At 39.7% G+C, this 13277-nt stretch overlaps 1 protein-coding gene across 2 annotated transcripts in view; it reads left to right on the top strand.

Annotated features, from left to right (window-relative positions):
• Nucleotides 1–12926, top strand: part of KCNQ1 (potassium voltage-gated channel subfamily Q member 1) — a 333177-nt gene extending 320251 nt beyond the window's left edge. For both annotated transcript variants that reach the window (XM_040067802.2, XM_040067803.2), the window contains one exon: nucleotides 9851–12926. In XM_040067802.2, coding sequence (XP_039923736.1) covers nucleotides 9851–10054 — 204 coding nt within the window. In that variant the 3' untranslated portion in view covers nucleotides 10055–12926. The remainder of the gene's footprint in view (nucleotides 1–9850) is intronic.
• The last annotated feature ends 351 nt before the right edge of the window (nucleotides 12927–13277 follow it).

The raw sequence follows: 13277 nt of genomic DNA on the forward strand, positions 1-13277 counted from the left end.
CTTTTGTTTTCTTTAATGGGGGGAGGGGGACAGTGCAGGTTGGGTTGATTTGGGGTTTATTTTGTTGTGGAGAAGTGTTTTGTACATATTTTTATGCCAGTTGGGTCTTGTACTCTTTGCTTTTTAACCCTAATGTGCTGTAAATATGCCACTGTTCCACACCAGGAACGGGAATCTACAGCTAGGGGAAAGCTGTTGTCTGACAGCCAAACTTCTGACAAGGAAAATATGGAGTGATATTCAGAGGCTGTACTGCCGCGGTTAAGCCAGCAGAAAGGGTCCTCCAGAGGCAAGAACCATGGGGAGTTTTCTTCACATCTGTGGAGTTGAGGCATCTGAAATACAAGTGCCTGTTAGCTAAACAGAGAGACTTTCTTTCCTCTGCAGATAGGTACCGGGGTGCTCAACCAGAAGGACCCCGTGGAGAAACATTTTGCTGAACAAGAATGTGATTGAGAATGAGAAAGCAACCTGGTTTTCAGCCTCCTGTCTCAAAGTGAAGTTTTCCTTGAGACTGGAAGATGTACCCAGGTCAGGGAGAGTATTTTTAAGGTTTTATTGGAGCCACTCATCCAAGCTTGATGTTAAGAATGTTTATTGTATCTGAAGGTGGGCCGCTGACTGTGCTGCCTCAGTTTCCCCCACGTTGTGCTGGCACGTTGTCTGCTGTACTTAGGTGGATTGTGTTTGCACAGTGCTGTAGATGCACTAAACATGGAATCAGAATATCCTTAGTGGGAAGGGACCAACAAGGGTCATCAAGGTCCAACTCCTGGCCCTGCAGATGACCATTATTTATTCTAGAACTCTATACAAACTATTACACAGAGATAAGAGGCTTTTTTTTTCTGGTTTCTTTGATCAATATTACCACTGTATTTCTTGTTATCTCAAGCTTGTCTCCCATCCTTCGTAAGGCTGGATTTCAATTTAAGTATAATTTGGGAAGCTGTTTGTGATTACAGTGCTCGATGGATATCCTGCAGATACATTAACTTCTAATACTTCTGGTATCATTGATTCACTTGTAAAGAAAGAATCCCTCCCTTCTTGCCAACTCATGTCTTATTTTTAAAAAGAGGGAGGAAAGTTGTGTCTGGTCAAAGAGATACTGTTTCCTGAAGGTGAGGCTACAGTTAATGAAGATAAGCTAATTCTTGAAAATATCAGTGTATTCAGTTAATAGGATAGGGGGATTTGATCATCTTTGGTAGTTTCTGATAAAAGTTTATATTTAGAGACAAGACCCTCACCTTCACTTTCCTGGCTTCATGCAAGGAGGGAAAAATATTCCAGACTCTCTTGTTTATCTACTGATACACGTTAATTTAGAGGAAAGGGTTAAAAATTTTAAATATCTGACTTTTGTAATATTTTAGAGACAAACAAATGCTGTATCCTGAGGCAGCACTGGGCCAAGGACTGCAGATTTTGGATGCTGTTCTAACTTGAAAATTTCCATGTGTTTTAAGGCTCATCTGATTTATCTAAAACAAGCATCAACCACAAATTTTAATTGCTTGGCTATAGCCTTCTGGATGCCAGATAGATCTGTGAGCGTTGCACACATCTGGGCATGGACTGAGCGCCGGGAGGCCAGCAGGACTGGCCTGGGAGCCTGGGGAGTGGTGAGCCAGTAGACGGGCCTCGTGGCCCAAGACTGCATCTAGAACTAAAGAAAGGCTCTCAGGAAAAGCTGATTTCCAGCAGTTTGGGGGCTTTAAAGAAGCCAAATATTTTTGCAAGTTGTTTAATAATGGCAACAAAAGCCCTTTGCTTTTCAGTTCTCTGCTCTCTCTTCTTCAGTGGCAGCTGTTTCCAGTCCTGCTTCTGACCATCTCCTGCAGCCACATCCATCATGGTCCTCATTTCTGCCTTGTCTTACTAGCATTTTAGGTCATCCTTTGCCAACATTTTTACCCTCAAGCCTTTCTGAATCCTCTCCACTTAGGGAAGAATCACCAAATCAGCATAGAATTGCCTGGGTTGGAAAGGACCTTAAAGATCATCCAGTTCCAATCCCCTGCCATGGGGACACCTTGCACTAGACCAGGCTGCTCAGAGCCCCATCCAACCTGGCCTCAAACATTTCCAGGGATGGGGCATCCAAAACCTTCTCTGTGCAGCTTGTTCCAGTGCCTCAACAGCCTCACAGCAAAGAATTTCTTCTATACACCTAACCTAAATATTCCCTCTTCCAGTTTGAACCCAAGGGGAAAAAAAAAAAAAAGTGCTGTTCCAAAATCTTTCCACCTTCTGAGGTCTTATACTTCCTAACAGTCCATGACCAAATGTATTTCACTCTCCTGTAATTAAATTCTCCCAATTGCCAGCATCCTATCAACCTCTTTGTTAGAAGGAGAGGTTTGGATTCATCTTACCTTGCTTCTGTTGGTCAAGCAACAAGTTATAGACAAATAATCTTATGAAGGTGACCTGTAGAAAAACAAACCATCTTGTTTGTAACTTTTGATTTCTACTTTTGATTTCTCCTTATTCTTCAATTTCTTAAAGATCTTAAAGGAATTGCTCTTACATAAGCGCAACATCTGTTGTTGCCGCTTGTTTCTTTGTAGGGAAAAATGGCAGTATTATTGGAGAGAGTTTTGATAACATGCTGCTAATATTCTGTATTTGGCCTGCTATATTTTGTATTATTTATTCCATCACATATTACTGAAGTGGCTTTTTAATATCAGTTTTTATCTTTTGACCCACCAGAGCATCTCTCTTATTACCATTGGTTTCAAATATAATTCAGGGGAGACACCTAATCTGAAAAATGACATTACAGTTGTAACCTGCACTCTTCTAAGAATCATGAAAGAAATGAAGCTGAGTGAATAGTTAACCAGAGATGTCATATTTCCAGAAACCTTGAGGAAGCTTTCAGAAAAACATGCTTTTCTTTGAGAAAAGGAACATTTGGAAAAGAAAAATAATTCTCTGCAAATTAGTTACTTGCTAATCAAAATTGCTTTCCCGATCCTAATGGAAAGAACAGATGCATAAATCAACCATGTAATTTCTCCCATTTCCTATAGCTTGAGCATTTGCTACCCTAGATCTTGTGCTGCACAACCAGAACAAAATTCTTCAAACAAACAAAAATTACTTGAAAGTAATTTAGTAATTGTGCTACAGTCAGTAACCAAATGGCTACATGCTGATGTTGCCAGTTCATTTTAATTCCCAAAACAAATTTTAAAAAACATGCGACAAAACTGAGTTTCTTTGCAGTGCATCAGCAATTTACTGTAGAAGTCAAGCCCTTTGTAATAGTTTGCTTATATCAAGATAACTTCTGAAGAATCAGAGCCAGCAACTGGTTTATAAATCCTGGTTGTTGCTGAGCTCTGATCCTGACTCAACAGTCAGAATTTTCTCCCCAGTGTCATCACCCTCTGCTGACTTCACAAGCACCATACCCTGATCAATGGTGAATTCTCAGCAGCTGTTCAAGGGCTCTTAGTACAAAATAAGTGGGTTTTTACGCTTTTGAAAAGTGTAAGATAAATATTTTCCTATAAAAATACACAGCAAGACAAGAGCAGCAACAGTCTCAGTTTATTGAAAAAACAGAACAATTTTTAGTATCTCAAAGCAGAGATTGTCACTGAGAGCTTTATGCAAGAGAGCTGATTTTAGAACTCAGGGTGTAGGAAGTGCCTTTCTTTCCAAAGATGCTTTTTGTCTGAAAATTACCTATTTTATTTGTCATTTAAGACAGTGGTTACAGTGTTCATATAATGTCTTCATTGGCTAGAAACAGACTTGACCATGTAACTCTCAGTACCCGTCAATTTTGTTCCTCAGACACTCAGCCCTCTTGTTTTCCCAGCAGTGATCAATCTTATAGTAGAGTGTTTTTTCACTGGCTCCACTCCTTCTATCCTTCCCTTGGACACCACACACATACTTTCTTCTTTGGCCAGCTCTCAAGAGAAAGTACAGACAGTCCAGTGAGCAAATCTTCCTTCATGCAGATTACATTCTCCATTAAACACCTCGGTGGTGGGAATATAACCTCCAGCAAAACTGCTGCCTCATCTCGGGCAACAAAATAAACACATCAAAGCCAGAAGTTTTGATAGGGGGTTTTAAAGAATCTGGGATCTTGGGTATTGCAAATAGAAGGGAGGCACATTCCATGATTTTTGAAAAATCATGCACCTGAAGAAAGAAATGTTCCTTAATAACACTGAAACCATTGGTTTCTCCTGACATTATTAAAGAGAAATCTTTAAAATAAATTCTCTGGGAAGATTCCCATACCTATCCCTGAGCTCCTCTAAAATGCCACTCCTAACATTGTACCTGTTCCTGCCCTCAGAGCCCTCCAGGATAAAGGATTAACTTTTAGAAATGCTGAGATACTAAGATGTGAGAGGACTTAGGAAGAAGAAGAGCAGGGGAGCTTCTCTCTGAAGCTTCCTCAAATATTCTGAAGAGCTTAAATAGGAAGAATCCCACCAAAGACAAACCTGATTTGTAACCACACGTTTTCTTCCAGAACAGACTCACTGTTGTTAAGTACCACTGGATACTGATACATTCCTTCATAACATTGCCATTAACAGGTATCATAAGTTCTGGAATATTTTTTGCCTTTCATTTTCTCTCCAGCTGAGTCATTGGTGTGCTTGGTGATTATTTTGTTAGCACAGAAAGGACATTTTTGTGTGCTTTTATGAAAGATAAAGCCACCTTTTTACTAAGTGTGCTACTGACCAGCAAATACATTAGAGACTTGGTACAACACAGAAAGATGCTTAAAGAAAGCATCGTTTTTTTATTCCTGTAGAAGTTTGCTGCACTGCAGTGCAATAGGGTCCTCCTTAGTAACAAGCCACCAGAAGTGATAAATACTGGAAGGTCTCCCCAGTCCTCTTTGGTTATTTAGAAAAAACGCCTTAAAGAATTAGTTCACTTTGAACTGAAAAGCTGCACCCACAGGAATGAATGCTACTTAAGTCAAGGCAGCAGACTTGGGAGTTTAATGTTGTAAAAGCAGCTGAAATCTTCCTTTATCACATTTTCATTCAACGAAGGATGCTTGCATCCTGGTTTCCCTCTTCTCCTTTAGCAACTTCATGCTTGGCTTTCTTTACTGAGAACAAGGACAGTCGCCCTGAACCTACTGAGAGAGCAATGAGCTGATAAAAATTCTCTTCATTATGGACAAAAAATCTGTTTAATCAGTCAACCATGTTAAGAGCATAGGTAGTTAGAAAACACCATTCTGTTCAAAGGGACTATGATTTTTTACCCTTAATATTTACTTTGTAAATCTCTGAGGATGAGAATGATGGGCAAATGACACAGCTTTAATCAACAGCATTAATCAAGCTTGATCTCTCTAGATCACGGAGCAATACTTGGAATAACCTATTAATAATTTGTGGTCTTTGTGGCCGAAATTATGGCAAACTCAAAATTTTGTCCTTCAGCTTCCCATGGCTGAAAATACTGTTCCACTCAGCTCTGTAATTGTGTCTGTCATTGCCTTTTCCTGGTAAATTCCTATAATTAGTTTTGGGAGTAGGTCTCCAAAGTGCTGCCCTTTAGTTCTCCATTACAGGGAAGCTTAAAAGAGACCATTCTGTCCCTGGAGCTGTCTCTGGAGCCAAGCAGGCTTCTGTGTTCTGTTCTGGTTTTCTTGTTTTGTTTTTAAAAGCAAGGAAATAAATTCATTGTTACATATTCTGTTCCAGATCATACCATGAACTTTTTATGAAAGCTTAAAATTATGAAGTGTTGCAAGTTAATATAGCATGAAGATTTGCTGAATTTTAATAGATAAAAATAATAGACAGTTTTAATTGAAAATTATTTTGTTCTTTCAGCAAGAACAGTCTCTGTCTTGTTCAGTAGCACCTCCTGGAATGCCTTTGATCCCTTTACAAATATTATTACTTTTATAAATGCATGTCACTAAGCTATGAGAATTGGGATTGTTCAGCCTAGAAAAGAAATGGCTTTGGAGTGACCTACTTGTGGCCTTCCAGTACCTGAAGAGAGCCTACAGGAAAGATGGAGACTATTATAACAGCATGTTATAACTTCTCCTCATGATGTGGCATTTAAGATCTGAGTGCTAACCTTTCAGCCTTTGTGAAGAACTATTTGGTTTTGGGTTGATTTTATCTCAGTGCATTGCATGGATGGGACTTTATTCATTTCTAAGAGATAGATTCAAAACTTGTTTTGAATCTTCTTCTCTCCATCTGTGCTCAGTCTATGATCCTTGGATTTTTTTTTTTTTTTTTTTTAACTTAGAGGATGGAAAAATTTTGTATTCAATATTCCTAAGTAAGACTTAGGAATAACTGTGGTGTGTAATTTCTGAACTTTCAAACACTGCTTCCTCTTCCCAACAACTGTGAAATACAAAGGAAATTATATGCATATAAAAAATTTGATTATCCAAACATCATGCTTCTAATGAAACATAAATCAGCTACAAAGAGCTTACTTAGTTTTTCCTAAAGGAAACAAATCAGTCTGAGTTATTTTTCTATGTAATTAACAATGTTTGCTGTTTTAAGTAGAGAGATCAGAGTTGTTCAAAGCGGTTAAGATTAGAGCAACATCAGCAGTTTTTCTGTTTGCTTTACTTTTATTCATTCTGGCATCAGAGCTAATTTCTAATCAAGTAAATGTGTTTGAAAGTATGATTCAGGGGAGATGATACATTTCTCCATGCTAACTGCATAAAGCTGGCTTAATAAAAAGGATATTGCACACAATGGCATTTTTCTGGTGGGTATAATTATCTCTGCAGCAAGCAAGTAAATGATGTATTTCAGGATGTGTGTTTGGATGATGACAGGAAGATTGGGCACGATAATAAACCAGGCTGTTCACCAGCAAGCCTCTTTTTCTGGAATATCAGAGGCCTGTGATGACAGTAGAAGTTGCCTTCTGGTGTCTTTTACTTCTTCTTTTAAAATATGTCATGCTTTAAGCAGATACTCCTTTGGCAGAATCAAGGATGGGGACCCATTGTCCCATGCTACCTCATTTGCCAGTGTCATCTTTTCTGATAGAGTCCCAAGAAGCAGAAGATCCATGTACAGAAATCCAAACTGCTCCTTCTCTTGTACTATCCAAAGAACATGTTAGTATTTGAGATTGATGATTCAGTCCAAGATTGGTACAGAGCCCACTGAAGCCACTGGGAGTCTGTGCTTGCCAAAATCTACCACTGAGTTCAGTGTGTCTTGGAGCAAGCCCTTGACAGGCACAGAACCCCCTGAGAAATGGAAAGCAAAACTGATTAAACAACAACTAAACACAACCAGCTTTCTGGACCTGCCTCCACAACAGCTTTGTGGCTTTAGAGCCCTTCCCCTAAACGCAGGAACATGGACGACAAAGGTCTTTACTTTTAATCTCATGTGGCTCAGCTCAATAGCAATTAGCTCCTGCCTCTGCTTCTGTGGGCCTCCTGCACTCCATAGCTGCAGCAGCCAGACCTTGTTGCCTAGAAAAAATTAGACAATTATCTCTGGGAATTTATTTCCCAGCAAGAATATTCACTTCTCACTTCTCCCCAGTACTTCATCACCAAGATGCACAGCTGTTGAAGGACTATCCAGATCTCAGTCCAACCTACTGTCATGTTCAATAGTTCATCACTGCAAGAGTTTCATGAATGCATGTTTTCCAGATATATCTCCAGTGTGTGTTTCCTCTGGTAATCCCTGCCTGGAATCACAAATTAAGAAACATATACATATAAAAATCCCCAGTTCATTTAGAATAGTTAGGAAAAAGACATTTCTTGTAGAAGCAAAAGTTGTCTTTTGGATTCTGAAGATAGCTGTTTGTCTGGAGGCTTTCACTGCAGCCCTTCCAGCACAGTTGTGTCAGAAAACAAACAGTACCTGGGTAGTGGGGGATGCAGTAAATGAAGTCATTTTGTAGATTTCACTACCACTGATTTGTACTGCAACACTTGAAGTATCATGAGTTTGCCATCTGTAATGGGCACCATTTGGGCAAAATGTGTCTTTTTTTAAGGGAGGGAATAAATAGTGATGAAATTAGAACCTGATGATCTGCTCAGTTTTCCCTCTGTATTTCCTTCTAGAAATCTTGAACTTACCTGTTTTTCAGCTTCCTCATTTCATAGAATCTCATCTTTCAACAGCCATTTCCATCCAGAATTACTAGTGTTTCATGTACCATCTAGGGTGCATTGCCTAATGTTTTCAAAACCAGCTGCAAAGTATAAATCTCTGGCACCTCATATTTTTAAATCACTGTATCTGCTTCCCTACCAGTGGTACCGAGTGTTTGAAAAAAAACCAGCATTTTCTCTATGGTGGAAAAAACATTTTAGTCTCTGCTGAAATCCTCCAGATTTGTTGATGTTCTGCTCAGCCTTACTGTCTTTTACTATCCTGTGTGATACTTGGATGACAGCCAGGCACATATAAATTGCTCCCACTCATGCTCTCTCTGGCAGTTTTATGTGCCTTTCACTACTTTGTAGCAGATATTTTAGGCAACAATTTATTCCTATCATGGGTATTTTTTCTGCTAGCTTTCTTTTCCTTTTCTAAAAAGTATTACATCTTTTTGCCTAGAATTTACTCAGTGTTTTAGGATCCCTGTGGATCAATGGGTCAGAGACTGCAATGACAAAATCGTGGCTTTCTTGTTACGCTTGAAGAAGGGAGTAGGAGGCCATAAGGCAGAGTCTTTCTGCCTAATTTCAATGCTTTTACCATGCCAAGGGTCAGAGTGGGCAGGACTTCAAAGCTGAAAGTGCCCATCTTCCCCTTGGGATATCTTGCTCAGTATTCTGGATTCAGCACAGAGAGGAGGTTCCCAGTGCCAGATAAAAGGGGTGATATCAGTTAGTTACCTTTTGACTGGGAGGTGCAAGAAAGCAGATGCTGGATCTGTGATGCTCCTAGAAACACCTAATGCTCAATTTTCCTCTGAGTACCACAAATATATGCCAAAAAAACATCCATAACCTTACCTTTCCTAAACATTAGAAGAAAGAGCAGGGGAAGAAAAAAAAAAAAAAAAAAAAAAAAAAGGGGGGGGGTGGGGAGAGAAATTAAATAATTTAAGGAGCCTATGTCTAAAGAAGAAAATGAGCATTATGGGTACAGGCTGAACCCCTAGAGTCCCCCAGTCAAGAAATTAATTTTCAGCCATCTTGGAATTCTTAGTTTCTGTCTTGCGGGGGATCATGTCATTCAGATAGCAATCCTAGGGAAGGCTGTGAAACTGGGTTTTGAGAGCATAAAACTGACTCATGTCCCGCTCCCAGCTACTATTCACTCGTGGCAGCAAAAAAACCCTATGGACATTTTGTGGCCTGAGCTGTTTATTGAGCCTAAACATAGTAAAGAGTATCACTCAGTCCCAGCTTAAGAGTTGATTAGATCACTGCAAGTCAAGCAGTTATTTACTAGAGCATATTGGTATTATTAGGGCATAGAAGAATGCTAAAAGTTTATCATTAAAAAAGAATACATGGACACAATAATAACAACAAAAAAATAAAACACAGAAATTCAGTTCTGGGACTGAGTTTTCTATTCCAGAAGATCTCTTTAAAATCCCATTTGTCATGCATTCAGCCAGATACGAAATGAGTGTCAAAACACACACCAGAGGTGAGTACCTACAAGCTTGTCCCCATCCAACCCTGGCATATTACGTTAAATTTCCAATGATCTGTTTGATGAACTGTGAATCTGTGGTATCTTCACAGAGGTTGTTGTGATCCTAGTTAATATTACATATATTACATATATATGTCACCCGGTTTGTTGCAATTTTCTTTCATGCTGCTACTAAACAATTCTCCCCTTTGCCTTTGTAGGTCACACAAATGGACCAGAAGCTGAACCTCATCACGGACATGCTGCATCATCTGGTTTCCCATCAGCAGGGGGATCAGGGGAACAATAGATCATCTCAGAGAGGCAACAACAATGTCAGTTCAGAGCTTTTCCTCCCAAACAACACCCTGCCCACCTACGAGCAGCTGACAGTACCGGGCAGAAATGAAAACGACATATCCTGATGTAGTGCAAGTCTGGGTTGGGTTGTTCCTACTTTTCTCCTCTGAACAGGACTGAGCATTGAGAACCTGGGAGAAATTAAGTTCATCAGCCAACCGAGAAATCATGCAACTGCTATATCTACACCACTAGTCTCAAACATGCTCTCCTAAAGTTACCCACAGTGGCCAAAGGATTGCCAGGCTGTCTTCCACCAGGCAAAACCTCTGGGGCCTCCACGCTGATTTTGTTCCTGAACAAATGATCGCAACTCGCTATTTCTCAAAAAGACCAAAATGGCAAGGATTTAGAGCTCCTGATAATAATAATAATAGTAATAATAATATTCTAATAATACTTGAACTTAGATGGAAAAAAATGCATTCTGTTTATGAATCTGCAGATAGCAATTTATTTCTACTACTAAGGTTTTTAAAACAAACTAGGATAATTTATGTTGTTTTTATTGTGTAAACATACACTAACATTCTAGACAATAACAAACCACATACTGAATGATTTTCTTTTTCTGTTTTATTTTAGTGTTACTACATAAACAGTTATCAGATAATGACCAGATTTTTAAAATCTGTTTTTCTTCAGGGAGGAACTAATCCTTAATCTAGAACAATACTATTTATAGTGGAAAGTCCTATAGATTTTCTAAGACACCAGTTTTTCATGGGGAGACAATAAAGTATTAGAATATAGCAAAAAATCATTCTGCTTCCTAGAAAATTGTTGCCAAAGAATTTATATATAAATAGAAAACACGGTGGTCTGAATGTACTTGTCCTGAGCATTTTAAAAGGAAGGCTTTCTACTTCTTAAATCTACTTACAGATGCCAAGAATAATACAAGAGGCTGAAGTGGCTGGACTTCACTGGTCAAGTGTTTGAGCTGGCCACTCACAGAACATCCATAATCCTTGCAGGAATCAAGGCTTCAGTTCAGGAAAGCATCTCTAATCCACACAGCACATATGACAATTTTAATGTTTTCACGAATAGTGTCTTGAGAAACTCAACTGTCTACAAGAGCTGTTTGGTATGGACAAGTGCCAGCTCTTTATCTAGGGAATTGAGGGCCTCAGCTATAACCCATGGGGCTGAACCACGCTGCCCCACATGATGACTGCAATGAAACCAACAGTGTTGGCTCAGTGTTGAGTTCTCACACACACAACTTGAGCAGGAGTTGGGCTTTGATTACAAAGGCTGAAATTACTAAGCCTTTGCAGAGACTCAGCACCTGAATCATACCAGTCCCTAAAGCTGACAGCCTCAGGAAAAGCTCTTTAGTCCAACATGGTGGTAGTGGTAGCTCAAACTGCTGGGGAAACAAGAGCTGTAGACAGATTTACCAACCCTTGCACTTTGAGCATCCTTCAGATCCAGTGCACCCTGTTCCCCTCGCTGCAGAGCCTGTACCCCACAGTGGTCTCCCTCTCCTGGGGGATGCCCTAAAGCCTCATACCTCAGCACAGCAGTTAGTATTACCAGTTTTTTGACCAATATAACCAATCTGAAATACTCATGAGTAATTAATGGGATCACAGGGAACCTTCTCATAGGGAACTCTCAGATTCTGGGCTTTCTTTCAAACATTTCATCACTTTCAGAGAAAGTCTTGCATTAAATATCGTGTATTTAACTTCCCAGATTCTGTTACAGTTGTCCAGCCTCTCTGTTGTACAGTAGGTAAATGTTAAGGGTGTAGAAATTTACAGGCATAAAAAAGAATTATATCAGGGTGTTATGTTTTCGTAGCAATCAAATTTATTCTCCTGATTTTGAACATTTTTTAAATGAGATTCACTATGTAATTTCAGGTTATCAATCAGCCTGTTCATTTCCTAATAAAATACAGGACAAGAGTGCCATGTCTTTTGGTTATTCTACAATCCAGACACTTGATATACACAAGAAAGAGGATGGCATTTCTTCTCCTTTCTCTCTCAGCCCACTGTGCAGTGTAAATGTACTTTATTTGCAATGCATGACTCTAAGCCTTCTGCTGATTCTTCACTAGAGAAATAAAAGAAAATGCAGACTTTATCAGCAGAGATGACTGGAGTGAAAGGTGTGTCACGTTGCCCTGGCTGAAAGTAGATAGGTCTGTGCATTTCTAGGAGCATTGTTTTAAACAGAAAATGTGTCCATTCCTGCCTGTTTGTTCCCAAGACCACATTCTCTCTGTGACACCTAATCTTGGTGGTAACAGTCTGGCACAGCAAACACTTAATGTAAAACATAATTTCCCTTTCTTGTCAGTTGGTCTGTAACCATCTGAAAGTCTCCATTGGAATCAGATTCATTGGAATCACTGGATTTTACAGGTTTTTAAGGCTGGTGGCCAGTTGTGAGGTCAGTGATTCTTCACCGGAATCCAGCTGTTCCTTTCAGAAAGTACAAAGCTCTGAGATCTACTACTTCAAACCTTATAATCGACCTTGCCCTAAGGAAAAGATGATCCATTTTCCTTGTTGAAGAGGGCTGGTATAAAATGAGCCATCCAAATTTGCCATGCAGCTGCCTGGAGCCAGCCATCCCCAAAGGGCTCACCAGAGACAGATCTGACCTTTCTGCTTGGAGGACTGACTGGAATTATCTGCCCTGCTGGGGCTTCATATCTCAATGACTTCTCCGAAGCAGGTGCCTCAGCATCTTTCTTGCACAGATCACTGTAGAACAGCAGCAGTGGGAAGATGAGCTGAGCAGTCCAACATTGGAGCAGCCTGAAGTAACCAGCATGCAGTGAATTTTTGCTAAAACCTTTCCTACTGGTGTCTCCTGCTCAGCCAAACTCTCCAAAGTGAGGTTTTTAAGTAGATAGGAAATGTTTGTAAGTATCTTGAAGGGGAGCAAAGGAAAATGTAAGGCAGGCCAAACTTTGACTATATAACTTTCTGCCCATTTTTGTGAGATATGTTTAAATAAATGCATCTGAAGTTGCAAAAGAAGCCTCTTTCTTAGAGCAGCTCAGTAGCAGTTTGCATTTCAAGACTAAGTTAGGCCTAGACCCTCATCCCTGCTGAAAAAAAAAAAAAAAAGTCAGTTAAAAAATAGTCACACAAAAAAAAAAAAAAAAAAAAAAAAAAAAAAAAAAAAAAAAAGTTAGCTGGCTTTGTTTCCCTAGCCTACCAGGGGGATGCCAGATGGATGCCAGATCTAGAAGGTAGGAAGCCACGGAGTAGGGGAGGAGGCAAAACATGGGGCTGCCCAGCTGAAGGTGGTGATGAAAGC

The sequence above is a fragment of the Hirundo rustica genome, chromosome 6 (genome assembly GCF_015227805.2).
Source record: "Hirundo rustica isolate bHirRus1 chromosome 6, bHirRus1.pri.v3, whole genome shotgun sequence".
Classification (NCBI taxonomy): Eukaryota; Metazoa; Chordata; class Aves; order Passeriformes; family Hirundinidae; genus Hirundo; species Hirundo rustica.